Source organism: Terrapene carolina, unplaced genomic scaffold, assembly GCF_002925995.2.
Source record: "Terrapene carolina triunguis isolate 2854851 unplaced genomic scaffold, T_m_triunguis-2.0 Scaffold112, whole genome shotgun sequence".
In the NCBI taxonomy this organism is placed as follows: Eukaryota; Metazoa; Chordata; order Testudines; family Emydidae; genus Terrapene; species Terrapene triunguis.
In genome coordinates, this window is record NW_020664463.1 from 18887076 (window position 1) to 18914130 (window position 27055).

The following is a 27055-nucleotide window of genomic DNA, read 5'->3' on the forward strand; positions in this document are numbered from 1 at the left end:
TGTGAATTGCTATGTTTAGTAACTGAGGCAAATAAAAGTGGATCATCCTGATGTTCTTGCTTTCATTCTTTCCCATCCACAGCTTTCCTGCTGTTCAAAACCATGTGGTTGGTTGCAGTGTATTCTGCAACAGGTAGCATAATAATTGAGTGCTAACAGCCACATTTTGATGCCCCAGAGCAGGTACATTGGGAAGGGAAAATGCACAGAAAACCCCTTCCTCCTACCTAGCACCCTTTCATAGAAAGCAGCCAGAATGACTATGCACCAAGACAATGACTGATTAAATCTCATGGTTCAAGGCTTCAGCTGGCTGCCTGCAGGAAGGATTTTTTTCTCTAATGCCCAATTACCCTGATGACTTTTGCCTTTCTTTGAAGCATCTGAGATTGACCACAGCTGGAGATAGGACACCAGACAAGGTGGACCAGTGTTCTGAGGCAGCAGAGGTGCCTACTTTCTGAATTCCCCAGGGGTACTCGATCCCTGCTCCACCCCTGGCCCTGCCCCACTCCACCCCTTCCTCCAAGGACCCACCCCCGCCCTGCCTGTTCCTGCCCTGACCCTCCTCTTCCCACCCCATTCTGCCCCCTCCCCCGAGCGCACCCCACCTTTGCTCCTCCTCCTCACCCCAGCGCCTCCTGCATGCTGCTGAACAGCTGATCCACGGGAGGCAGGAGGCACTGGGGGTGGGTGAGGAGCTGATTAGTAGGGCCTGCTGGTGGGTGCTGAGCACCCACTATTTTTTTCCCGTGGGTGCACCAGCCCTGGAGCACCCATGAAGTCGGCGCCTATGTGAGGCGGTATAGAAAATGCTCCTCCTTAGAGTACATTTAGACTTGGATCTGGGGTGTTATTCCCAGTTTGAGGAGACATACATGTGCTAGCTCTCTTTGTGCTACCATGCTAAAAATAGAATGTAGCCATGGCAACATGAGCAGCGCTATGGCCTTGCCATATCAAGTACATACCCATCTGAGACCATAGGCATGTACTCGGGGCGGCTAGCCCATCCCACAGCTCATGCTGCTGTGGCTACATTCTATTTTTAGCACTCTAGGACAATGAGAGCTATGATGAATATGTCTACTTGAGCTGGGATTCACAGCCCCAGCTCCAAGTGGAGACATAGCTTTTGATTCCTGTCTAATGTGCATTGCTTATTGTGCTCAAGGTCAAACTTATCTCTAGTTTTGCGGTCAGGATGGAATTCCCCCCCCCCCCCCCCCCGGTCAGATTGGCAGGGACTTAGGGTTTTTGCCTTTCTATTCAGCATGGGCCATGGATAATTTGCTAGCATCATCTAAGTGTATCTCACTAATCAATTCCCTGGCATTGCAGGAGCCTCAGGTGTAGGTGGCACCTTGGTCTCTCCTGCTCTCTGCTTGTGTGGCTCTCCTACTACACAACAGTTTAGTCCTGAGGACTGATATGCTTTAGTCTAATTTACATCAGCGGATTCAATATAGGAGTATCTGGGTGAGATTTAATAACCTGTGATATACCGGGGGCCAGACTAGATGATCTAATGGTCCCTTCGGGCCTTAATCCCTATGGAATCTATGAGAATGCTGCAGCCATCATTCTCAGAGCATGGGGTAGGGATGCTGCACAACCTATCGGGGCTTGTCTAGCCAGGTAAGGAGGTCTCACTCACCCACACAGCTGGTAGTGCCCAGAGGCCAATGTGAGTGGGTTACAGTTGGAACTCAGTGTATCTTTTATACAGCTGCTGTAGACAGTATTTCTGTGCCCACTCCCCCTAGTAAAACTGATCGGAGAATGAAAACATTTATCTGTGAATAATTTATATGACATATGAAGGAAAAAAATTGTTGAACAAATTATTTTAGGGAAAAAATGCTGGCAAACTAGGGGTTTTGTTGTGTCTTGATTTAACTTTCCTTAAAACTCAGAGACTCTGGTTGGAACTGCATTTATAGTAGTCCAAGGCCTGTTAATATTGTCTTCTAAACTAGATCATTTATCTGCCTATCTACAAACCTAGCATAAACCAAAGGGGAAAGGTTTTTTGTTAATTATGGAGCTGATTTTTGTTTACAGCTATTTAAGGTTTGAGCTCGAAGTAGTGCAGATTTCCTTGTGTGGAGATTTGCTTTTAGTTAATAAAGGAAAGCATTTGCACTACTAGAAGTTAAAGGCAAGGTTTTATAAAATGGGTGATTGTATTTAAGCTCCTAAATTAGTATGTAGGCACCCAAATAAATGCTAGGATAAGTATCCAGTAGTTCCCAGTAATTTCAATAGGAGTTGCTGGGTGCTGAGCACTTTGGAAAAATGAGGCCAATGATGTAAGTTCCTAAATATGAATTTAGAAGGCCAACTTTAGGCACCCATTTTTTAAAATTTTGGTCACTATTTCCACCATGTTTACTAATGCTAACTTGTATCAGTAGAAATTCTGTCACCCACCCAACATTAATAAATACATATATAAAAAGAGACTCTCCCTCTGGGCCCCCCAGTGCATCTCCTTTGTTGAGGTCTCACTACTTAGAGTGTAAGCTGCTCCAAGCACAGACAGTCTTTTCTTTGATATTTTAAAGCATGTGGTGCAGAGTATCAGATTTTAACCAATAATGCGTTCTAGAGCTGATAAGAAAAGGTTTCCTCCTCCCCCCGTCCCCCAGAAAATTCTGAGTTTTTGGAGAAAAGTTAAAACCCAACATATTTTGGCCACAATCCAATATATTTTTATTCTGAAATGGTGCCTCCTGGGAGTTATAATTCAGGTACCTCATGTTCCCATTCTCCTCTTTAGGCTGGGCTCCTTGGTCAACTACATCTTCTGTGATGCATCAAGACCTCCCTTCTTGGTTAGGGGAGGTGGCGCTCCCAGTATTTCAGTTTGTGGTGAAAATGTTTTGGTTTTCGCTTGAAAACAGAGAATGTTTCCATTTGGGGCATTTGATTTTTCAATGAAAAATTGTAATTTTCCTCAGAAAGAGAATTTTTGCAAAAAAAAGTTCATTTTGACAAAAAACCAATTTTCCATTGAAAAACCTTTGCCGTGGAAATTCTTGAAACAGCCCTCGAGAATTCACTATGTTCACTAGTTTTGAATTCTATCTAAAACAGTGGTTGACTTCATTTGTAGCAACTATGTAGATTTATAGACCTGTGGTGCTTTTTCTCTTGTATGTGAGTATAGTTCTTTTCTCTTTCAGTATTTCTTCCAATATCTTACTAGAAACTAGATGGCTTATTAGACAATAATTTCCAGGATCACTTTCCCTCTTTATTTTTTTTGGAAGATTGGTACCATATTTGCTGATAATCAGACATTTATAGGGGCAGAGTCTGCTCCAAAATAGAAATGCTTTCTGATGACAGCAGCTGAGATTGTGAGTTGCAGCTAGGATGAGGAAAGCTCCTTGTACTTCCAGCTGCAGTCTTTTGTGTCAGCAGTGAGCAATGCAAGCAATGGGCTAGTTCCAACAGCACTCTTTTGTGGCAGATACAAAACTGTGATTGAGAAAGATTACACATCAATACTTTCAAGGACAAATTATTCAACTGCAAGAATAATTCATTTTCCTCTTTATTAAAACTGTGTTACTACTTTTCAGATTTCAAATGCTGAAAATATTCCACTAATTTTCCTTGCTGGGAAGGGGGCAGGGAGAATCTTCTAGCATAGTATATAGTAATGTTAGTAAGTGAGCCTCCCAAAGATTTGCAGTCTGTTTGGGTTCATGCCAAAGTCTGTCAGAATTATCCTGATCTGCTCAATCTGCACAATGGGTGTGAAATTTGGGTTTGCTTCCAGGAATTGGTGAAGATCAAGGGTAGAGCTATTCCTATAATGAAAAAAGTAGTCATAATTATTCAATGGGGGAAAATGCCAACGTTTGAAACTGAGGACTTGTCTACACTTGAAATGTGTACACTTCAGTGTAGGCACTGCCTATGCCAACAGGAGGGGTTTCCCCCATAGGCACTGACTCCGTGGGTACTCCAGCTCCCACTGGCTGCCAGCTTTCCCCCTCAGCCCCCCAGCACCTCCCACCTGCTGGCAGCCCCACTGATTAACTCCTCCTCCTCCCTCCCAGCACCTTCTGCCTGCCACAATCAGCTGTTTCGTGGCATGCAGGAGGCTCTGGGAAGAAGGGGGAGGAGTGAGGACAAGGCACACTCAGGGGAGGGTGGAACTGGGCAGGAAGAGGCGGGGAAAAGACAGGGTGGGGGTGGGAAGAGATGGGCGGGGCTGGGGACTTGGGAGGTGGGGTGGGGTGGGGGCGGGGCCTTCAGCAGAGCAGGGGTGGGAAGAGGTGGGACTAGGTGGAGGCTTGCGGGAAGGGGGCGGGTGGGTGGCAGGACCTGGGGCGGATTGAGGGGTTGAGCAACTCCTGGGCCCGGAGGAAGCCAGCACCTATGGTTTCCCCATTGGCGTCGGTAATACACCTTCCCAAGAGCCAGTAACTAGCTTGATGGAAGAATTCTTCCATCAGTCTAGCACTGTCTACACTGGCTTCAATATGCCACTTGGGTGTGGATTTTTCATACCCTGCCCAACATAGTTCAGCCAACCTAATTTTCTAATGTAGACTAGGCCTAACAGCCTCACAGTGGCTTTATTTAACCAGTGCTACTACACAGGTTCTTATTTTTTCTGAACTGCTTTGATCCGTCATTCAGACAATTACTGCACCAGCCTTGGTCTACACTCGAAAGTTATATTGGCACAGCTATGTTGGTTCGGGGTGTGAAAAAACCACACCCCTGAAAGATGTAGCTATGACATAAGTCCCAGCATAGACACAGCTATATCAATGGAAAAGTGCTTCTGCTGATGTAGCTACTGTTGTTTGGGCAGGGGGTGTTCCTGCACCAATGGAAAAATCCCCTATGCTATGGGGCTATACCGACATAACTATGCTAGTGTAGTCTCCGTAGTGTGGACATACCCTAAGACTCTTACCAGAAGAGGCAGCTCTTGGAATTTGATGCAAACTTCCCCATTGAAGTCAGTGGGATGATTTGCCTGAGTTTAGGCTTTGTAGGATTAGGGCAATCCCTTGAAACCTGGTAAAAAGGGATAGCCCCTTTTATCCACTAGATGGCAGTATAGTTCAATCTACTGGTAGAACTCAGTCTCAAAGCAGTTGCTTGCTATCTTGCTCACTTCCATTCTGGCAGGTGAGAAAACCCAGAAGACCCTCCATTCTGGAAACTATCTTCAGACTAAGTTAACATCTGAAGGGATACTTATTTCATTGTAGCCTGTGCCATAAAAAGAGAGTATCAGGGCTCAGGTTGTTTTTTTTCCTCTTGCTAGGAACCTGGGTATAGAAAATGGAAAGGTCTGAGATTCACTGGCCCTGGGGAACCCTTGAAATGGATTGGGTGGGATATGCTCACTTGATGCTAATGAACAGTCTCCAGAGCAAGAGCAAATATACCCCAAAGGTTCAATCAAACGAGCCTTGGGGAAGATTCATTCCTAATTCGGCGTTTGGCAACCAGCTTAACCTTGTGCTCACAGCAGCCTTCACCACAGGCGACAAGATTTTAATATCATTCAGGTGTGAAATGCTCCTTTTTAGCCATGTAGTTTTATTGGATGCCAGTTTCTCCTCCCCAGAGTGTGTTTTCCTAGAGATACAGAGATAGGGATGGAAATTAAATAATGTAATGATCTTGGTATTTTCCAGATTAGCGATGAGTAGAGCTGAGCAAATGCAACAAAAAAAAAAAGTAGTTGTGAATATTTGTCACAAATGAGACTTGCCAATTCACTTTGCTGGTCTCTAGGACCCTTTTAATTCTCAAACCTTTAGGGGAATAATTGTTGTTTGCAGGAATGTCTGTGGGAAGCAAAAGTATCTTGAATACTAGCGTAAATAAATATTTGCACAAGTATTATCATCAGAAGTGCACTTGTGGACATTTTGAAAAGGTCTTTTTATTATTTGCACAATAGATTAATCAGACAATCAGAATGCTTACAAATAATTCATGAACGGAAGAGGAAATCCACTTGCTTTTAAAGCCTAAATCATCCAATCAAGAAATACAATGCCATATGGTTTGTGACCAATGATCCAGCACAAAGAACAAATGCTTACTGCAACACGTGATGATAAACATAATGTTGCCCTTAGCATAGACCAGGGGTTGGCAATGTTTGGCACGCGGCTCGCCAGGGTAAGCACCCTGGCGGGCTGGGCCAGTTTATTTACTTGCTGACGCGGCAGGTTCGGCCAATCGCGGCCCCCACTGGCTGCGGTTCGCCGTCCCGGGCCAATGGGGGCGGCGGGAAGCCGCGCGGGTGAGGGATGTGCTGGCTGCAGTTTCCCGCAGCCCCCATTGGCCCGGCCCGGGACGGTGAACCGCGGCCAGTGGGGGCCACGATCGGCCGAACCTGCCGCGTCAGCAGGTAAATAAACTGGCCCGGCCCACCAGGGTGCTTACCCTGGCGAGCCGCGTGCCAAACGTTGCCGACCCCTGGCATATACAAAGACACACTTAAAACGTGTTAACTGGGTTAACCACAATCCACAGAGCAATCCAATGGTTCTAATGTGTTAACGCAAAATGCTTGTTGAACAGTTGTGAATAACATATTTGAATAATAAAAAAGGACAGTATGAACAAGGATTCATCGTATAAATTGGAACTGTTTGAAATTTTGTGATGGAAAAAGTGTCCCATCAGAAAACGTGGTTTCATTTAAGTTGAAATTTTCCAGATGAAAATGTCGATTTAAATAATGTTAATTTTTTTTCCGATTGAAAAATTCAAAACAAAAAAATAATAATTTTCAGCTGACAATAAAAAAAACCTTTTTTTTTTTACTTAAAATATTTTGGTTTTGGGAAACAAGAATTTCAGTTTTATTTATGCTTCCCCCTCCCCATCCCCTTCCCCACCGTTTCATTTTCTATTTTGGGTTTCTGGATTTTTTATTTTCCCCCCTTCCCTTTCTCTCCCTTTTTATGTTCCCCCTTTTTCCCCCATTGGAATGGGGGAAAACCCCACTCTTCACATAATTTTATATTTTTCTACCTAACATTGGAAATCAGTAAGTACGTATGCAAAATTGTGGAAAAAACTACTCTTTCTCACTTGCTTATGGCTTTGCCAACTGTTTCCAGGTAGAAAAATATGTTTTTTTAAAAAAAAAAGGGTGAAAAGTAGGGTTTTCCCCACTCTAGTGGAAAAAAGAGGGGAATATAAAAAAGGGAGAGGTCAGGCGTAGGGGGAGGAGTGGGACAAAAATCCAGAAGCTCAAAATAGAAAATCAAAATTGTTTTCATTTTCAAAAACTGAAATGAAATGACATTTGAAACCAAAACACAAAATTTCATTTTGTTTCAGCATATGTCAATTTCAAAATGTTGTTCCATTTAGAAAAATCCCATGGGAAAACCTGACATTTCCATTGGAAAATTTGGAAACGGGCAGGGAGGGGGGGTGGAGGTTCCCAATTTTTTTTTTTTTTTTAAGGGAATGATTTGGGTTTTCTGAGCAGCTTTAGCATAAATTGTTCACTGCAGGTTTGTTCAGCTCTGACAACAAACAACTGTAACACATAAGTCTCCAAGAATAGGTGAGAGAACTGCCTTCCTGTTCAGTAACTCTCTGCCCATAGCTACTCTAGGAAAATGCATTAGGTTGGAAAATGGGGTGTGCTTAGCTTTGTGTTAGTTAAAACATGTTAGTTAATGTGTTCCAACAGGATGCACTTTCCCAGTGTAAACAAGGCCTCTGAAGGCATTTTTCTCCCTTTCCACTGCAGCACAAGGGCTTACAGAGAGGTGGAAAGAGAGAATCTGAGCTTACATGGGCAGGGGGAAAGTTCAGGACAGAGGAGATCACAGTTAAACACAAATAAGGTGGCTGATAGGACTGAGGAACCTTAACATTTTGAAGACTAAAATGTTCTTTTTAATTGTTAAAAATGCCTTGAGAAATCTTCTACTGAGAACGGGACATGTAAGCAATCACAAGGCCAAACGGTGGGTGTTTCTCGCACATCCCCAAACAGCTGGAACTTTCATCAACTAGTCAGCCACATAAATCCTATGCATGCTCTCCCTGAGCACTGCTAATGAGCATGTGAGATGGTGTGAACAGCAGCTATTCTCGTTACAGTCCTCTGACCTTTCTTGAGGTTGCCTCCCCACGCAGCCATGCCCACGCTACCTTAAGCTGAGAGACTGTTAGATCTCCTGTGCTAAACAGGAGAAGCAACTATTGGATGCAAGACTTCCATGGGAAATTCAACTATTTACAGACAGATGTGGTGACGAGGCAGTCTGTGGCATTTTTCTTTCAGTCATTACAGACCTGTGACCCAGCATGGTGTTGGGGCACTCGGCTGCTAGCTTCAGGATGGGACATAAAAACTGAGCTTCTGATCATGTGGTTTTGGGGCCAAAATTATTAATATTCCTGAATCCCTAATTCCCTGCCTACGGTTTCAAATGGATAAGGAATTTGTCACTTCCTGCCTTTAACAGCCTACACAATTATTTCATAGCTGTTGCTTTTCTCCCCAGCGATGGCTGCATGTTAGTTCTGGGCAAAATGACACTTATCTATGTAGTCTGTGCTGTCAGGGGTAGATTGTGACTAGCTCTGTATGAGTGTGTGAAGGGCTGAGGGGCCAAGGAGAAGATGCACCAATCTTCCCTTCATTAATCCCTTCACCATTGACCAGTCCCAGTTTTTGTGTCCAAGGAGGTTAGCTTGGTCCTACTCAAGCCTAGTGCTGACAGTGGTGCTAAGTTCCACAGAAGAGCTGGGAAGTGGAGGGGTAAGACTGGGGCCACAAACACAGTCCTCTTATGCACCACCGCTTTGAGACGAGGGAAGGAGAGCAAATGCTGCCTCTTTTCAAAGGGCATAACTGGGATCTCTTCTGGCCTATTCTTCCTCTGTGCTACTGGAGGTATGGAGATTGAGTCTGAAGCAATGCCTCTAGGACATCACACTGGGGAAGTGCACCTCTGCCCCCACCTGACCTCCATGGGCTTGAACTTGCATAGCATAATAGTGCCCTTGAAAGACCATAGAGCACTTTGGGCTGCGTGTGGATAAAAGGCCCTCTGTAACGTAAAATGCTTTGCATTAATATTCTGGGTTAGTTGTTGTACAAAATGTAAGTGCCAAGAAGTGTGTCAGATTCATGCTATATAAAACCTTGCGTATGAGCTACGCATGTTACTGAGTGAGAAGCTGTCTCTGGAACTGCCAGGTATCGTCTATTTAAAAGAACAAAACAAAACTGAAAAATCCCTATTCTGGGGCCAACCTACACTACAAGAGTAACCAGGGGTGAAAGTAACTTACAGGACTTACCGGTACTGCCGGAGTCCTGAGGCGGGCGTGGCCTCAACCGGAAGAGGCGGGGCCTCTCAAGATTTAAAGGCCCTGGGGCATTGGCTGTGGATGGGAGCCCCAGGGCCTTTAAATCAACCTGGGGCTCCCAGCTGCAGAGGTGGCTGGGAGCCCCCGGGGCTCAGGGGCAAATTAAAGGGCCCGGGGCTCCAGCCGCCACGGAGCTCTGGGCCCTTTAAATCCCCACCGCAGCTCTGGCCCCAGCCCGGGCGCCGAGCTGTGGGTGGGATTTAAAGGGCTCTGGGCTCCCCGCCGCGGAAGCCGGTTCGGTCCGGCACGGTGTACTGGCTCTTGCCAGTACGCCGTACCGGACCGTACCGGCTTACTTTCACCTCTGAAAGTAACGTGTGATTTTGAAAACTGTTTGAGAGTAGGTCACTACCTAGTCTTGAGAACAGCTTTTGGAAAGTGCTTTAATCATATCGTGTCTTGGCAAAATTGTAGGGAGGATAAACTGAACGGTACTAGTTGAAGCCGCTTTTAAAAACCATGCTATTTTTTATCATTGGGATTCTCAAACCTTTTTATACCGTGAACCACATTATGTGGGATACGTTCCTCCCTATTGCCCACATCTCAGCTTCCTTTTCCTTCTGCTGCACTGACTTTATTACAGGACTCTCAGTATATTATTCATCATTTCTGTTCCACTGGTATGGACGATACTATATTAAGTGTATTACTAATGTGGCCATTCCCATCCATTGCAAACTGAAAGAGAAAAGTTAGCTTATTTAGCCTCCCTTCTATTCAGGAAAATATTCTGTCTTCCAGTCATTCTTCTCAGGTATATACTCAGGCAGCTAACCTGAGTAGTCACCTGTGTTGCCCCAGCCACGCTGCTAGTGCATGTCTATCTACCCATGCTGGGGAGCACCTTCTCAGCTGTTGTGTAGACATACCCCATGTAATCAGCCAGCTCTCTGTGGCCTTCTAATGGTCCATGGACCACAGTTTCAGAACCTGTGTTTAGTATTGAATAGATGGGGTCAGTGCTGACCCTTTGAACAGATACCAAGTTCCAGGACCTTGTATGGAAGTGCAGAGATATTCTGCTGACTCACCCTGGTAGTCAGACTAGATGGGTCTCACTTCCAAGTCAGACATATGAAGGACGCAAAAGTGATTATTTTACTTTGACAGTTAAAAGTGAGCAGGTGAGTTTTGGGATTTTGGGCCTTGGTGAGGGGAAATATTCTGTATTCCAAAAGGCCAGGAACCAAAACCAGATTTTAGCAAAACCACACCCACACTGGTTTTTGCCCAACTCCATAATTGTGGGCATTTCCATTGTGGAAAGTCTGTGATAAACTTTAGAAAATTCAGAGAAAAGTAACAGAAATAGCTGAAGGATCTGGAAGGACTGATTTCTCAAGAAAGAGATTAAAAGAACAAGTTTGGCCAAATGTGCGTGTATTTGAAGCGGAAGAAACTTAGTATTGTATAAAAGTGGAGGAGCTATAAATACAAATAATGGGATGATGTTAAGACAGGAAAAAAAGTAGGCTGAATATAATGACACATTCCCCAATCATAAAATCTATTAGTCTGTGGAATACCCTCTCAAGAGAAGTGTTCCTTGGGTCATTAATCTGCAGTTGGCAGAGCACTGGCAAATACTCCCAGCATCTGCAAGGCACCATCCTAATCAGTTTGCTTTATCAGAGCTACAAATGGCCTGAGCCATGCTCTTTGCTTGTGGTCACAGTTGGTTTCACCTGATACTGTTTCTTCCGTGGGTTTCTTTTCAGTGTTTGTCGTTTGACTGCTAAGCAGCCTTAACTTTACTTCTGGCTTCTTCCTGGTGCAATCCCCTTCTAGCTTGTCATGCTTGGGATACCTAGTGCTTGTGAATAGCTCACTGCATGCTTCCCCTCTGCTCGTCATGGTAGCCACATTCTTTTTTAGTTTATCCTCCTTCATCCCATCCCATGTTTAGTCTTTCTCATCAGTTCATCAGTAAGTTCTCTTGTGGTCTGTTCGATTTTCCTGCTCTGGTTTCTCTCAGCAACTTCAGCCAATGTCCAGTCCCTTCCACCTTTTCCCCCAGAGTGGAGACGAGGTTGCATTTCAGATTAGTCTTGGCTTCTTTGCTATTGCATTTGCATTTTCTCATGTTTGTTTTCCTTTAGTGTGCTGGTAATTTATACTAGCAGATATTAAGGTGCCAAACTGCTGATAAAATGTGTGTGTGGGGGCTTTTATTTTTAGATACGACATGAAAACAAATGTGTTGCTCCTGAGAGGTGCCCATGTTTCCACAATGGAAGAGAATACGCTAAAGGAGAGACAGTGAACAAAGACTGTAACACTTGGTGAGCCATTTGCATTGTATTTCAAGTCTGCAATAATGACTGACAATCTTTAAAATGATGTTTTATTTCCCCCCCCCCACACACACACTTCCTGAGGGAAGTGGGGATAGGAAAGAGGATGCATTAAAACGTTGGACTAATAGCAGTGAAAAGTGCTAGGTGTGCTCTTGACCAGCACTGCATGATCACATCCGGTTAGGTCCAGAGTATGATTATGCATAGATTCATGGCTAGGGCAGGCAGTATGGCCTAAAGGATAGAACTCTGGACTGGGACTCAGGAGAACTAGGTTACATAAGAACAAAGGAAGATAAGAACGGCCATTCTAGGTCAGACCAAAGGTCCATCTAGCCCAGTATCCGGTCTTCCAACAGTGGCCAATGCCAGGTGCCCCATTCAGAGGGAATGAACAGAACAGGTAATCATCAAGTGATCCATTCCCTGGTGCCTATTCCCAGCTTCTTGGCAAGGTTCCTCTATAAGGTGTTTGGGGCTCAGCAGGGTGGGTCTGAGTGCAGGGGAGGTGGGGTTCATTTGGGTGGGGGTCCAGGTGCAGGTGGTTGGGGCTCAGTGGGGAGGGTGTCTGCGGGGGGCTCATTGGGGTGGTACAGATGCAGGGTAGGTGGGGCTTCTCAGGGTGAGGGTTTGATGGGCCTGCTTAACAGAGGAGCCCCGGCTGCTGCCAAGGGGATGCCTCATGCTGGGCTCCACCTTTCCCTCTGCCCCCACTTCTCCCATCCCCTTCTCTTCCCCATTCCATGCCCCTTCACCACCGCTCCATCTTATCCCCAGGCTTGGGGGGCAGAGGGGAAACCGCCTCCCAGCACGAGCGGCGGAGTGGGTTGGGGCTGGGTCGCTCCACTTCCTGCCACCCGGTGATTGCAGGGCAGGCCCAACCCCGTACTCACAGGCAGGGCTGACGAGAGTGGGGGGAAGCCGGTACAAATTACCGGGGCCCGGCGGTCCGGAAGGGGGCCCGGGGCCCAGCTTCCCCTCCGTCTCGTCGGCTCTGTTTAGCCGGTCCGCCCTTGCTGGGGGGCCCGAACCCGCTCTCGGCAGCCCTGCTCACAGGGCAGCGGGAAGTGGAGTGTCCCAGCCCCAGCCCACTCCGCTCTGCTCCCCTGGCTCCCAGCCTTGGGACTTGAGGGGCAGGAGGGAACCGGCGGTGTGGCTGGGAGCTGGTGGAGCAGAGGAGGCTGGGGCCGGGTCGCTCCACTTCCCGCCACCTGGTGAATGCAGGGCGTGCCCGACCCCTGCTGCAGTCCCTCGGGAAGTAGCTCAGGGGAAGGGGTGGAGTGGGGACGGGGCTGGGGCGGAGCAGGGGTTGGAAGAGGCAGCGCGGGGATGGAGCAGGAGTGGGGGCAGCTTTCCTGGCCAGCTCAGCCGGCTGGGGGATCGAGCTGGCCGGGGCCCCTTCTGACTCTGGGCCTGGCACCATGGTAAACCCAGTACTGTCTAACGGTACAATGAGAGCTACAACGACAGCTTGCCTGTTCTTAGGTGGTGTCAGTAGCATGATCAGTGGTGTCAAGGCTCTAGTCTTTGCCTGTGGTCTGCCATTTAGGCAGGCTGGATGTAGACTTATACTGGATATGCATGTTCCCATGCAGCTCTACCAATGTATTTCACTCCTCACCCAGAGCATTGTTTGTTGTTCCAGCCTTGTTACACCTGCACACACGTTCCCCCCCCCCCCCATCCGCCTGCCTGCCAACATACAGGGCCACAGCCCCCCCCTGCTATTCCACTCCCACGAGCTTCCAGATACTGCTATGCCAAGGCACTAATAATAGCAATATTTCCTAACTCTTATGTAGCACTTTTCATCTGTAAATCTCAGCCCACAGAACCTTGACCTACTGCATCCTCTGCTATTCTAGTGGTAAGTCTTGTCTGCACTCAAATGTGCATCGAAAAAAACTACATCAGATTTAATTCACACCTGCTAACTGGTGTGTGCACATGCCTATTTTGAAATACAAGGGTATTATTTTATTTTCAATTGATAAAAGCTGAATTGAAAAAAGACATTTTAATTCCGAAATAATCGTGTCCGCAAACTGACTCGCAACAGAATAACAAACAGTGTGGCTTAAAAGCCAATGTAGTTATTTTGCAGCAAATTTGTGTGTAGACTTCCAGTAGAATTCTCACCGATCTCTCAGTGCTTCAGTTTTCCTAGCCACAATATATATAGGTATCAGTTGAACACAAAGTTTTATTGATATAGTTACAATTTTTACGCAAGTTTGAAGCCGACCAGTGCCATCAATCATTACAATAAAATAAAGTTAATAGAATAATCCAGTCACAGTGCATTGTTTCTTTACTGTTTTCGATGGCCCTGCTGTTTTAGCCTCGTTTTCATTTCTTTTTATTGAGTTTATGTTGAGTGCTTTCCATGTGTTCTACAATTGTCTTCCTTCGAACGTAATCTACAGCCTTGCTGCATACAGAACAGCACATTACCATCAACATGAAATTTGTCCTTGCTAAACTCAGTGACATGGTCTTTAGGGGTGATTTTTAAAGTTTTTGGCATGTTTTCATAACTTTAATTACTCACGGCTGGAGGCTGAAGTGAAATTCGAGATGCATTAAAACACAAACTGCTCTATGCTGTTGAGTAACCTCTCTATATGCTGGAAGCAGTTTAGTGGAGTATGTTTAGCTATGTAAATTTAAAGTGCATTCAAAAATCAACCAGAAGAGGGGGAAGTTGCATGCATTGAATAAGTGACACTGGTACTTTGAGTAAAATTAAGTTAATAGTTAATACATGTTTTTATTTTTTTATAAAAGGTAAAAACTAAAGATTCCCTGTAACAACACAAATTCTGTGTTTTTTCCATGGCAAACAGATTTCTAGGATAATAAAGCTAAAAAGCTGTGGCTTAGCCTACAGGCCCCTCTACACTGTAATTCCTACAAGTTTTGGGAAGCCAGATGTGGTGTTCCCTGACACAATTAATAAACAGTTTCATATTGCAGTGAAAACAAGACCAATGCAGACTAAGATGTTACACTTTCAAAAGCAACTAAGCAACCAAGGAGCCCAAGTGTCCCATTTACTTTCAATGAGACTTGTCTTTTAAGTGCCCAAGTCACTTTTCAAAATAGGACTTAGGCTCCTAAGTCATATAGTCTCTTTTGTAAATTTTAGCCAAGACCTTTTATTGCCCAATTCTGTAGCAGCTTTCATGGTTCATTCTCAACTACATGAGAGAACATCAGCTCCCCAACAAAAAATTTTCTTGTAGGGGCCCTTAAACAACAGTGATTAAGCTCTGTTGTTTCTATAATTGGGACATGGTTTTACATTCCTAATGGATACAAGTTAGATTTGAACCTAGTCTCCAGTAGCCTTTTTTTGTGTTATTTATATGGAAATACTAACTTTCCCATAGTGATTCCTAGGGAGCTAGTTCCTACACTGTAGATCTGGAATGTTATGCTTGAGAATAGGGGGGAAGAGAGGATTTTGATTTTCTTTAAAGAGTACAACCTGCTTTCATGCTTCTGTTCTTAGTAATATGAGTTGATTTAGGAGGTCAGCTACACTGACAACTTTATTGAGGCAATAATATCACTATGCAAGAGGACAGTATTGTGGATGTTTTGTTCTTTTGAAAATCTATCCACAAAATTCCCAGTGCATGGTGATTTCCAGAGTCATTTCACTTATTTTCAGTCATTTTTTGAATTTTGCAATCATTTTTACAAGATGCCGCATTTCTCCATTCTTGCAATTTTTCTTTTTGCTTCTGATGTGGTATTTGCAAAATTGTAGTGATAAAAATGGTCCTCAAATGCACACCCAAACACACACATGCTTTTTTTCTAAAATGGAGGAAGGTGGGAAATGCATAAAATAGCCAGTTTTCCTACTTTTCATGTTTGCATCTCATTTCAATTATTATTTTTAAGCTAAAATTGGAAGCAAGATCTAATTTCGTACAGTTTGAACAATATACTGGGCTTGTAAAGTTGCATGACAGCTCTCAGCAGACATCAAGTTGAGCATCATTTAGGAATCAATGTGAGAAATTACTATCACTCTGAGAATATCCAAGAATAGATAGTCTGCATTTTGGAAGTCAAATCTTCCTCTCTTTTGTTTTCACTTTTTATACTGCTATTGGAGGAGTTCTCATTCTCAGTTGTTCTTAGCCAGATGTGGACACCTGCAAACACAATATATGAGTCAGAGGTGTCAGATTTGGCATTTACATTCATCTTAACAAGTGGGAGACCCTAGTTCATAAGCAACAGAATGGCTCTAACCCTAAGCCAGTGGCAGACATTTTGTTATGCTATGTGCTAGGAATTCAGTACTGTGCTTGAGCTTGGTGCAAAATTTGGAGTCATCTTTATGAAGCATGATACAGTAGAACCATGCTTATCTGAGTTTTGCTAAGTCACACACTTCATAATCTGTACAAAAATCGTTGGTCTTGCTCCACCTCTAACCAAATATTTAATAGCAGATATTCTGTTGAGGTTTCATATTACTGAGACTTCATTGTTTTCACCAAATGTACTGTAGAATATTTACTGTACTATGAAGCGTTATTCAAATTAAACTACAAGTAGTCTCATGTTAAGGCACTAGGCTGGGACAGGAAGGATCTAGGGTCAGTTCCCAGCTCTGCCACAGACTTACCTACATGATCTTGGGCAAGTGATTCAGTCTCTTTGTGCTTCACTTTTCCCAGCTATAAAGTAGGGATAAAACTCCCTGTACCCTACCCTTTATCTGTCATGTCTATGGAGACTGTACATTTTTTGAGGCAGAGGCTGGCTCTTAAAATATGTAGAGTGCTTAGCACAATGGGGCCCTAATCTCAAGCAAGGTCTCTATGCACTGTTCTGACACAAATAAATAATCATCATAATTGATGAAATAAATGAAAAAAGGCTGTGATGCATTACCCTTGCTTTTTCATGTTGTATATTCCCTCTCTTGTTAATTAGCAACATTCAGTAACTCACTGTGGCCCTGATCCAAAGTCCTTTGATGACTGTGGAAAGACTCCAAATGACCTCCAGGGACGTTGGATCAGGACCTCTGGGTCTACTAGTTACCAATGTGAATTTGCAACGGCCTGCTGGGTGACCTTGGGCAAGTCACTTCCCCACTCGCTGCCTCAGTTTCCCCATATAAAATGGGGATAATGATACTGACCTCCTTTATAAAGTGCTTTGAGATCTACTGATGACAAGTGCTATATAAGAACTAAGTATTATTACTGTAGTCAGTACAACAAAAGGGTTTAAGCATTATCTAGAAACCCTTAATAATCTCATAACGATAAACATAACTAGCATGGTGGCATGACTGATTGCTAAAAACATACAACACCCCCCTCCCCAAAATCACCCTATGTGTTTTAGTCTCCTCTCACATACACAGGTGTAGCTCCACTGAAATCAATGAAGTTACACCTGTGTAAAACTGGTGAGCTAAGAGAATTAGGCACTTCTGCATTATAGATCAGGGGTCTCCAAACTTTATGAGACGAGGGCCATATTAGATTTTTGAAGGGGCTTCGCGGGTCGAAGCGACTGTGAAAGAAATTAAATATATGCAAATATATGCAAAATCATTAAAAAAACAACACTACTGTATCAGTGTTGCATTAAATTCTAAATCAGGTATAAAAGTTAATCGATGCAGGTACTGTGAAATCACACAATATTTGTCAATACATTAAAAATCATTTCACATTCTTTTAATTTTATTTCTAAAAACTCACACATTTGTATCATACAAATACTGTTTGGTTCTATTAGTGATGTAGTTAAAATTTAACCATTATGAAATTGTTAATTTCCATCTTCTTTACTCCATTTATTGGAGATGTAATTAAGCATCTGGTTTGTATTTTTACTCTAAGGCAGGGGTCCGTGCCTGCTCGGCTGCAATAGCAACTCTTCCCTAAGTTGGCTCCCCTTTTGGGGGGACACTGGCTCCCAGAGGCACTCACCCCTCTGCACAGCTCAGCTGTGCTGCTGCCCTGTGTGAGCTGCTGCCGGCGGCCCCTCCCTCTGCCTGCTCGTGCCTACTCAGCTGTTGGCTTCTCCCCTGTTGGTTGGAGGGCCGGACAAATGGAAGCCCCGGGCCGAATGCGGCCCGCGGGCCGTAGTTTGGAGACCCCTGTTATAGATGCGTAGGAGCAGGCTCCAGGGCTGTGTACAGGTGGCAATAAGGAGAAAAGACAGAGAAGGAATGAGCAAGAAGGAGAAAAGTAAAAAATAAAAAGAATATTTCCTGCCTCCTTTTTTCTAACGTCCGCGTTTTTATATGAGATTAGCAGTGCAGTGCAATTATTACAGTAGCAGTGAGGCATGATGATCCCAAACCACTAACTTGACCAGAGTTCTCCTTTTTCGGACCAGCTACTCTCAGTGCACAGTGAAAAGGTGGCTCTGCTCCTACTCTGCGGCATGAAAGAGGTTGGCTGGCCTCTTACTATGTGTGGCCTGTGGTAGGCCAGATAGTCTGAAGCCCATCTATCTCCTAGTTTGGTTTGACCGCCACATTAGAATTGACCAGGGGCTGTCTTGCCCAATGGCATCCCTCAGAGTATTGTTCTGTCAGACTATGAGGTAATGTCTCAAATTGCTGGGTCAGATAAAATACCATTAAGAATGAAATGCATTTAAGAACAGGGAGACTTCTTTGGACAGGGATGGTATTATACTTAAGTAATACAATCTGAACAGAAACCATTGGCAGGCTGAATTACAGGCCTGGTTTCTTGGTCCACAAACTTGGTCACTAGAGTAAACAGAGTAAACACATGTCCTCTGGCATCAGTTGGATATTAAATCTACTACCATTTTGGCTTCCTATGAGGAAAAAGGGACACTATTGCAAATAAAAGAAGGGCCAGTCACATTATGCTTCATATTTAACATATAATGGTCTTGGGAGGATAATAAAAGTGTTTTTGTAAAAGGATATGCTGAGCAGAGCAGGATATCCACAATCAAACACTAACAGCATTATGAAATATTCCAGCACACTCTGCCCTGCCCTCTTCTTGTAATAAGGAAGTTCAGGAAAGCACGTATTTCTACATGCAGTCTGTAACTGAAGGGATAACCTATCCATACTGATGCATTGTTTTAAAGGTAATGAGTGAGATTCTTACTCCCACTCTGGCCTATTTACGACAGGTAAAAGGGCCTGAGTGGTGTAAAGTGGCACTAAAAGTCCCATATCCACCTGGGGGAGGACTCCCTGAGGATGGGTATGGAGGCAGATGGCTACAGGCTGTTCTTCAGAGGATTCGCTTGCAAACCACAATATAGGGGCCATGCCTGTGGTAGGGATGCAGCAAAGAGTGCTGCAGAGATTCCAGGCAGCACTATGGCCCATAGGGCAGCCTCGGGAGGCTGTTGTAATTTAAATAGGTCTCCAGGGGTATCTCAGTTACATTGGGGGCCCTGTCCAGCCCTTGCAAGAGTTTGGGATTGGGAGGGTGTGAAGCATAGGAAGTGCAGCATAGGATTTTGCCCCATATCTATTTATTTTCGTAAAGGATCCTGTAGAGGATCCCAAAATTAATTGGTTCACGTACACCTCCTTAAAAAATTTGTTCTGAAGTGGATTGATGGATCATCAAGCTCATGTGCCACTGGGGTACACCTATCACAGTTTGGGGAACACTGCGTAGGGGGCACAGTGGTAATAGACTTTCTATTTGCTCAGTCACTCTCTCCAGTATGGCACTGTTAGAATTATGCAGTAATTTAATCAGGCTGCACTGTGCCTGGGTCTAAAACAGCCATGCAGGGGAGTAAGGCCTACTCTCAACCCTTTGTAGATTACCTCTCATTGTGGAGTTCAGACACAATGAGAACAAAGGTCAAACATAGCCCACAGAGAGCTAGATGAGTCAGTTGGTAGGCCAGGAGTCTGATCCTGACTAAATCACAAGTGAATTTATGCCTGGAGGAATAACACCACCTTCTTTTCACTTTGCTGGCTATCACTAGATTTGGGCAAATAATCTACAGCAAATAATTTACTTGAAACATTCCAATTTGTTTTCTTGCTCTCAGAATATCCAGGAGCAGATGATGATTTTTGCAAATATACCTGTTGTTAGAATTTACTAGACAAATGATTTTCCAGAGTGTTTTGTTTTGATTTTAAAACTCTGGATTGATCTCAAACAGGTCAATGAGAATATTCGGTACACAGTATTTGAAATCTAAACTGTGTTGGCTGGTTGAGATCGGTCACATAAGTTGAAAGGTATTGTTTTCATTCACTGACTGGAAGATTGTAACTCTTCAGGTCAGGGAGAGGCCCTGAGGAACCCACTGGTGCTTTGAATGTCTCAGACAGTGGCAGTAATTTAGGGCCTGCTCCAAAGGCCACTGAAGTCGACGGAAAGTCTCATTAACTTCAGTGGGCTCTGGATTGGGCCCATAGGGAGAGAGCAGATAGTAGCATTATAGACTTTGAGAAAATGTAAAACTTTCCCCCCGCTTGGCTATGCAAGCCTTACCCAAGTCGTCATTCCTAGGTAAATTAGGCTACTGTAAGATTTATTGGCTGGGTGAAGCGTTTATATTTAATTTTCTGTCAGCACACTCATACAAAATTATTGCGTGCCCAACCTGTATTGGAGTCTGCTGGGTCAAAAGAGCAATGGGAGCAGTGCAAATTGGCTGCTCAGAAGCAGCCTCATGGTGTTTAGAAGGTTGGTTGGTTTGTTTGTTTTGATTTGAAACAAGGGGAGCCCAAAACAGCTGCTCTTGGGGTAGGGGCAGCCTGGAGATCTCCAAGGTTTCCAGGGCAGTTGAAGCAGGGTGAGCTTGAGCCTGCGGCTGTGATGTGAGAGGAAAAGTTAAAGGCAGAGCAGTTAAACGAGGGAAAATAACTAACGAGTCTCTGAAGCAATCTAAGGAATCATTAGAAAAAAACATTGTTAGAAAACTGTGAGAAAAGTAAAGCAAGAATGAAATGGGAAGGAAATAAGCTGTAATAACAGATAAACTGTAATTAAAGAGAAATAAAGAGAAAGTGAGCTGCAGTGAAAGTAAGAAAATGGTAAGGACTGTAAAACAAAATATTCAGACATCATTTTAAAGTATAAAAGGTGTGAAGTGACAGGAATAGAGAAATTGTCAGAGAGCAAGGGACTGGAAGCCAGAAAGGAACAGAGTGAAAATTGTTCAATCAAGGAGCTGACACATGACATTAAGGAATACATGTCTTTATTTGAGCTGGAACTTAAAATAGTCAACAAAGACTGCACAAGAGGATTGCTCAAGATGTAATTAAACATCCTAACAACTTTTCCTTCAAACTTTGGTCTTACAGGGGCTGAAAACTGAGAAACTGAAAAGGGAACATATAACAGTGGGTTTTATGTTCTAGTGCATTGTATTTTCTTATACCAAACTCTGTTAGTTCATGATATAAATTGTTACCTATAAAGTGAGTTTAATTAAGATAATAGAAGAGAATATACAGCAGAGAACAGTAATAGTTTACAGTAGCTTACGGTGTAAGCCTAAGTAGTAGTTACTGCTAAAACAACTATTTCTGATTTATTTGTGATTATTCCCCACTTAACTGATTTCTACTTTACCCCAGCTTGTTGAGATAAAACATGATCTGAGCGCTAGATTATCTGTGCTTCTCTTTATTGCTCTGATTCAGAATACTCCCCCATTGGGCTTGTTGCACATGTGAGAGACAGTGTTGCCTAATGATCAGGGCCGACGGGGGGGGGGGGGGGGGAAGGCCGGAACAAACTCCCAGGATCCGGAAGGGGGCCCGGGGCCCGGGGCCCGGCTTCCCCAGATCCCCCACCCCTCCCCCCGTCACCTTACTGGGGCCCGGTGGTCCGGAAGGGGGCCTGGCTTCTTTGGCTTCCCCCCCTCTCGTCGGCCCTGTTTAGCTGGTCCGCCCTTGCTGGGGGGGAGGGGGGGGCCGAATTTTTTTTTTCACCGGGGCCCGAATCCGCTCTCAGCGGCCCTGCTTATGATTATATTGTAAGTGTAACTTGTTGTATTTACACATTTACACCAGTCCTGGGACACAGATGGTCAAGCAGTATGCAGGGAATCTCAACCCGGCATTACTGCCCAGGTCCCAGAAAGCAACTCTGCCTCAAGAATCGACTAATCAGAGACCAAAGCAAAGAGCAAACTCTTCTGTTGCTATTACAGCTCCCTTCCTAAGGGCTACTGCCTTTACACAGAGCCTTGCGTAACCCAAAAACTAGCACCATCACCACAGCATGTCTACCCAAGACTGAACACTTGCTTGAACACTAAGAAAAAGAATTTGAAAGAAAGACCACCTGGTGATCCCTGCCATAGTGGTTTATATGTATGATAGATCTGATCTCTTGATATCAGTTTTGGATATGGGGGAGAGGTCTTCCTTAAATTTATTGAAATTACATCTCTCTCTGTTTTTTGTACTTCATACCTAAAATCAACTTTCTTTGTTGAGGATATTAAAGTTCTGCAGAAGCATCAGTTATTGATTCCTTGCTCTGGTTCAAACTCAGATAAGCACAGAAGGTAAGTCCTATTCATAGATGACCAGGGCATGAGCCTTTTGTGGTGCACAGGCATAGGCGCCGACTTCCCCTCTTTCCCATGAGTGCTCGACCCCCCCCGCACAATCACAATGAATGCTCTGTCACTCTGCTTGCTGCTACTTCTCTTCCAGTTTTCTTTGTCTCAGTGTATTGTTTCTTTGGGTTTTATGCTCGTTGAGGCAAGAACCTCATCTTTGCAAATAGTGACTGGCACGCATTTGGCACTATATAACTAATAAACAGTAATAGCTGTCGGTCTTCTGTTCTCTCTCTTGCAGTGTGTGTCGTGGTCGAAAGTGGGACTGCACAGATAATGTATGTGATGCCACCTGCTCAGTTATTGGTACAGCCCATTTCTTGACATTTGATGGACTGAAATATATGTTTCCAGGTGACTGTCAATATGTGTTGGTTCAGGTAAGAATTAAGACTATTGTTCATTATTAGAATGACATGTCAGGTTAAAAAAATACTTTGTTTGTAAGCCATAAACAAAGAAAAAAAAGCCAACATTAAATGAGTTACTGTAAAACATCCTTCATTGCTAGGCCGGATATATAACAGAGGTGCACAGGACTCAGCAGTGGGTGAGATGGCTTGGAAAAAATAGGAGCACTGACAACTTCATACCTACTAGTAAATACCCACTATCGGTTTCTGGGAGGCTTCTTTCTCTGAAAGCCCCTTCTCTGATACCCCACCCCCCTTTGCTGATATCCCACAAAGTGAATTGCAGGATCTCTACAAGACTGGCCTTCTCTCAATTAACTACACTCAATTGCAATGCCTCTAGAATTTAAACTTAATTTGTTCATACTTTCAAGTCACCAGCTTGTGTCAAGCTGATCTGAAACAACTTATTTTCTGGGGATTCTGTGTGTGTGTCTGTGTGTGTGTGTGTGTGTGTGTGTGTAAACACACACACGTCTAAATCTCTCATTGCTCCAACAAATCAGAGACTTAGATATCTAAGTGGCCTGAAGATTGCAGCTACACATGCAAATAACTGTGGGTGTAAATATGTGACTGCAAAAGCAGAGGGCAATATATGAAAATCTGGCCAAATATTGAATAGATCCATTCTTAAAAGATAACAATACTTTGCATTTCCATAGTACCATCCCTCCATGAATCTCAGTGTTTACAAATGTTAATGAACTAAGCCATGCACCTCCATGTGAAGTAGGTTGGTGTTGCTTTTCTTATTGTACAGATGGAGAAAAGAAAGATCTTGTCTGAGACCACAAAGCAAGCCTGTGGCAGACACAAAAATTAGAACCCCAATCATCAGTGTCCAAGCATTATGTTTGAAACACTACATCATGTTTCTTGTATTTACAGAAATAAAAATCCACTTCATAACCCAGATGTGGCTTCATTTTATTTCATTATATGAATTGTGACATCTTGCCTTCTCTTGTGTACATAAAACTGATAAACACTGCACCCATTGTATATCCCTGAGATAGCACAGTTAACATTGCCTCTGAAACCCTTATAGTTAAAGAGCTCTTTACAAAGTATCTGTGCAAATGTTGCATGCTGGCCAAGTGTGTCTTTGTCTCCCTCTATGGTCAGGACAAAATGTATGAGTAGTGGAGAAACTAGCAAGCTGACAAATGTCTGAGCAGCCCCACAGTGCCTGAAAGAGTTCAGCTTTTCAGACTTGCATTTTCCCAAGGTGTTTTTCGGTATGTTTCAAATGTCCCTGTTATTAATGACCCATTGCATTTGTTTCCCTTTAATAGGATTACTGTGAGGATGAGTCTGGAACCTTTCGGGTTCTCATTTCAAATGAGGGATGTGGCTTAACTGGAGAAAAGTGCACTAAAAGGCTTACCATTCTGTTTGACAATGGGGAGATAGAGCTGTTCAATGGAAATGTATGTACTCCTCTGCTTCTCTTCCCTCTTCCTCTACAAATGGTCTGCCAGTATTTTAGGATGGGTTGTAACATGGGGGATGAACCTTCTACTGTGCTTTGATATTTGAAGAGCCATGTAATAAAATGAACATGCCAGTGACACAGTGTGTGGGGAATGTAAATCCTACATCAGATAATTATGATGAATTGTTTGGGAGTATATGATACAATTCCACTCGTGGGGCTAAATGTGTTTCTTTGCTTTGCTGTAATGAATCTCTGCAAGTCTTGCCTTGCAGGAGGTAGCACCTATAAAGCAAATTTTAGGTGGGGTTCTGTAACTAGCCATCATGGGCCAGCTAATTAAAGGCATTTTGCTGTTGCCCTTCAGTCCTTTGCCAGGGCTGTTAAATGGAGTGCTGCTGCTGTTGCTTCTTTTGAGTGCCTTATTGGAAAATGCTCTATGCAGCCTGGGGCCTCATCATGGATTCTTCATTTGGAGGAGCTACATTCCATTAAACAGAAAGCTGCAAGTGGCACAGAGAAATGACAGGGAGATCATTTCAGTTTACTTTGAGTTTGCTTTCTCTTTTTTTGAGTGGGGCAGTACCAAACTGTACCTCCCTTGTCTTTCTACATACTTTAAGGTATAAATCTATTTCAAGCATAGCTATTGCAAGAAATGTCTGTCCCTTACCTAGTAAAACTGTGGTTTAATTTAGTCATATGAAGGACCAGGCATGTTGCAGGAGCTGATGCAAATGTCAGCTTCCTTCCCCATGCTAAAACAAATGTCAGATGGAAAATCCAGATGACTGGATTCCTCTTCCTCCCCCTTCCCTACACACTGTCAAAAAATGACCAGGAACCGTTCCCACCTTCCACCCCACTCCATGACAGGAAATAACCTTTCCAGAGGGCAGGTTTCAGCTATTTGCCTTGGGCGTTGTAACAGCCAGGAATGTCTCTGTGTTCATACATTACAGATCTCCAGTGAGTTATAGAGTTACAATTACCCAAACTTCTGAAGTACCGTACCCTGTCCTGGAAACCGGAGTAGATCTTTGCAAAAATGTTCAGAAACATGAAACCACACAAAATTTGTCTTGTTTTGGGTTTAATGCACAAAATCGAACCAGCTTTTCACTTGGTTTAAGCCTGCAAACGGTTATGTTCCAGGTTATTGGGAGTGGCTTACATCAAAGCACTGAGTACATAACCCATAACCTTTCTTGATCACATCTGTGTATGGTCCATTCAGACACAAGGATTGCTTGTGGGGATTGTACACAGGACATGTCAGCTCCCAAAGCAGTCCTGTTACTTATTGCAACTAAAGGAAACCTCCCTTGGGTGTGCACAAATAACAAGCTGTTCTTGGCACTGGGGTCAGCCACGCGGGCCAGAATTTGCAAGAGGGCTGAGCAATGACAATCAGCACCAGATTTTTTTTAAAAAAAGCCTACCTTCCATTTAGGCACCTAAATACGTGGCTAGATTTTTCAAAAGAGCTAAGGATCCAGCAGCAACTTTTGTGAATGAAGAGAGGGTGCTGGGTTCTTTTGAAAATCTGCCCCCATAAGTATTTCATCTGCATTGCAGATTACCCACACAACACTGACTAAACTCTCAACTCTCAGCTGGGCAAGAAATGTTTTTTTCCTGTCCCATGAAAATTTGTAGATATCAAAACACTTTCTTGTCATTAATCTGGAAGAAAAATTAAAATCATAAACAATGTTGGGAACCCAAAAATCCTCCTCAAAATTCAGTTGGGGTCAATTGAAATGTTTCATTTTGATTTTGACAATTTTTTATTATATATAAAAATTACTATAATTAGCTTAGATTTAAAACAAATAGAAAACTGGAAGTTTGTATTTAGCAAATGTCAAAATGCTTCCGTGCTGCATCAGATGTTTGAAGATGTTGTTTTGAAGGCAGCTTCTAGTTTGAAGTGGTCCAAGAACTATGCAAGGTACCTGGGTGTGACTATCCCAGGAGCTGTTAAAATGCTGCATGAGGTCATTTATATTCCTCTTCTGAAACAATTAATATCTGCCACTTCTCAGGGTCAGAAGTTTACTACTTCATGGTTTGGGCAAGGAGCCTCCATAAACATAATAAATCTGTGACTGAGGTTAACATTTCAATTCTATTTTGACCAGTTCTGATCCTTGTCTAAATTTTGGAAAGACAAACACAGACTGATTTTGTGATTATTTAGAAGAGAAAATACCCAACTGTGAGCAGAAAAAACCAATGTGTAGAGCAGTAAGGGAGATGGGAGATCTCCATTTCCTTAAATGAGGGGCGGGGGAAAGATTGGCTGAGCCAGGTCCAAATTGTAGTGGGCTGGCAAAGAGAAAACAGAAGTAGAACAAACACTAGGCAGATTTTGAATGAAAGGATTCCTTTCAGGAAAATTCTGTCCTCCTTCTACTCCACAAATGGATGACCCTTCTAGCTGTGCATCCATCTAAATCAAGGGTCGGCAACCTTTTAGAAGTGGTGTGCCGAGTCTTCATTTCTTCACTTTAATTTAAGGTTTTGCGTGCCGGTAATACATTTTAACATTTTTTAGAAGGTCTCTCTCTATAAGTTTATATATAATATAACTAAACTACTGTTGTATGTAAAGTAAACAAGGTTTTCAAAATGTTTAAGAAGCTTAATTTAAAATTAAATTAAAATGCTGATCTTAAGCCACTGGCCTGCTCAGCCCGCTGCCAGCCTGGGGTTCCGTTCACCTAGGCCGGCAGTGGGCTGAGCGGGGCCTGCGGCCGGAACCCCAGCTGGCAAGGGGCCAGCAGCCAGAACCCCAGGTTGGCAGCGGGCTGAGCGTGGCCGGCGGCTGGGACCCCAGCTGGCAAGGGGCCGGCAGCCAGAACCCCGGGCCAGCAGCGGGCCGAGCAGCTCAGCCCGCTGCCGGTCTG

General features: G+C 43.8%; 1 protein-coding gene across 1 annotated transcript in view; it reads left to right on the forward strand.

Annotated features, from left to right (window-relative positions):
• Window positions 1-27055, forward strand: part of VWF (von Willebrand factor) — a 247585-nt gene that overhangs the window by 77002 nt on the left and 143528 nt on the right. The window contains exons 19-22 of the mRNA XM_029911665.1: window positions 11578-11681; window positions 22534-22672; window positions 24004-24138; window positions 25106-25112. Of these exons, the coding sequence (XP_029767525.1) occupies window positions 11578-11681; window positions 22534-22672; window positions 24004-24138; window positions 25106-25112 (385 nt within the window). The remainder of the gene's footprint in view (window positions 1-11577; window positions 11682-22533; window positions 22673-24003; window positions 24139-25105; window positions 25113-27055) is intronic.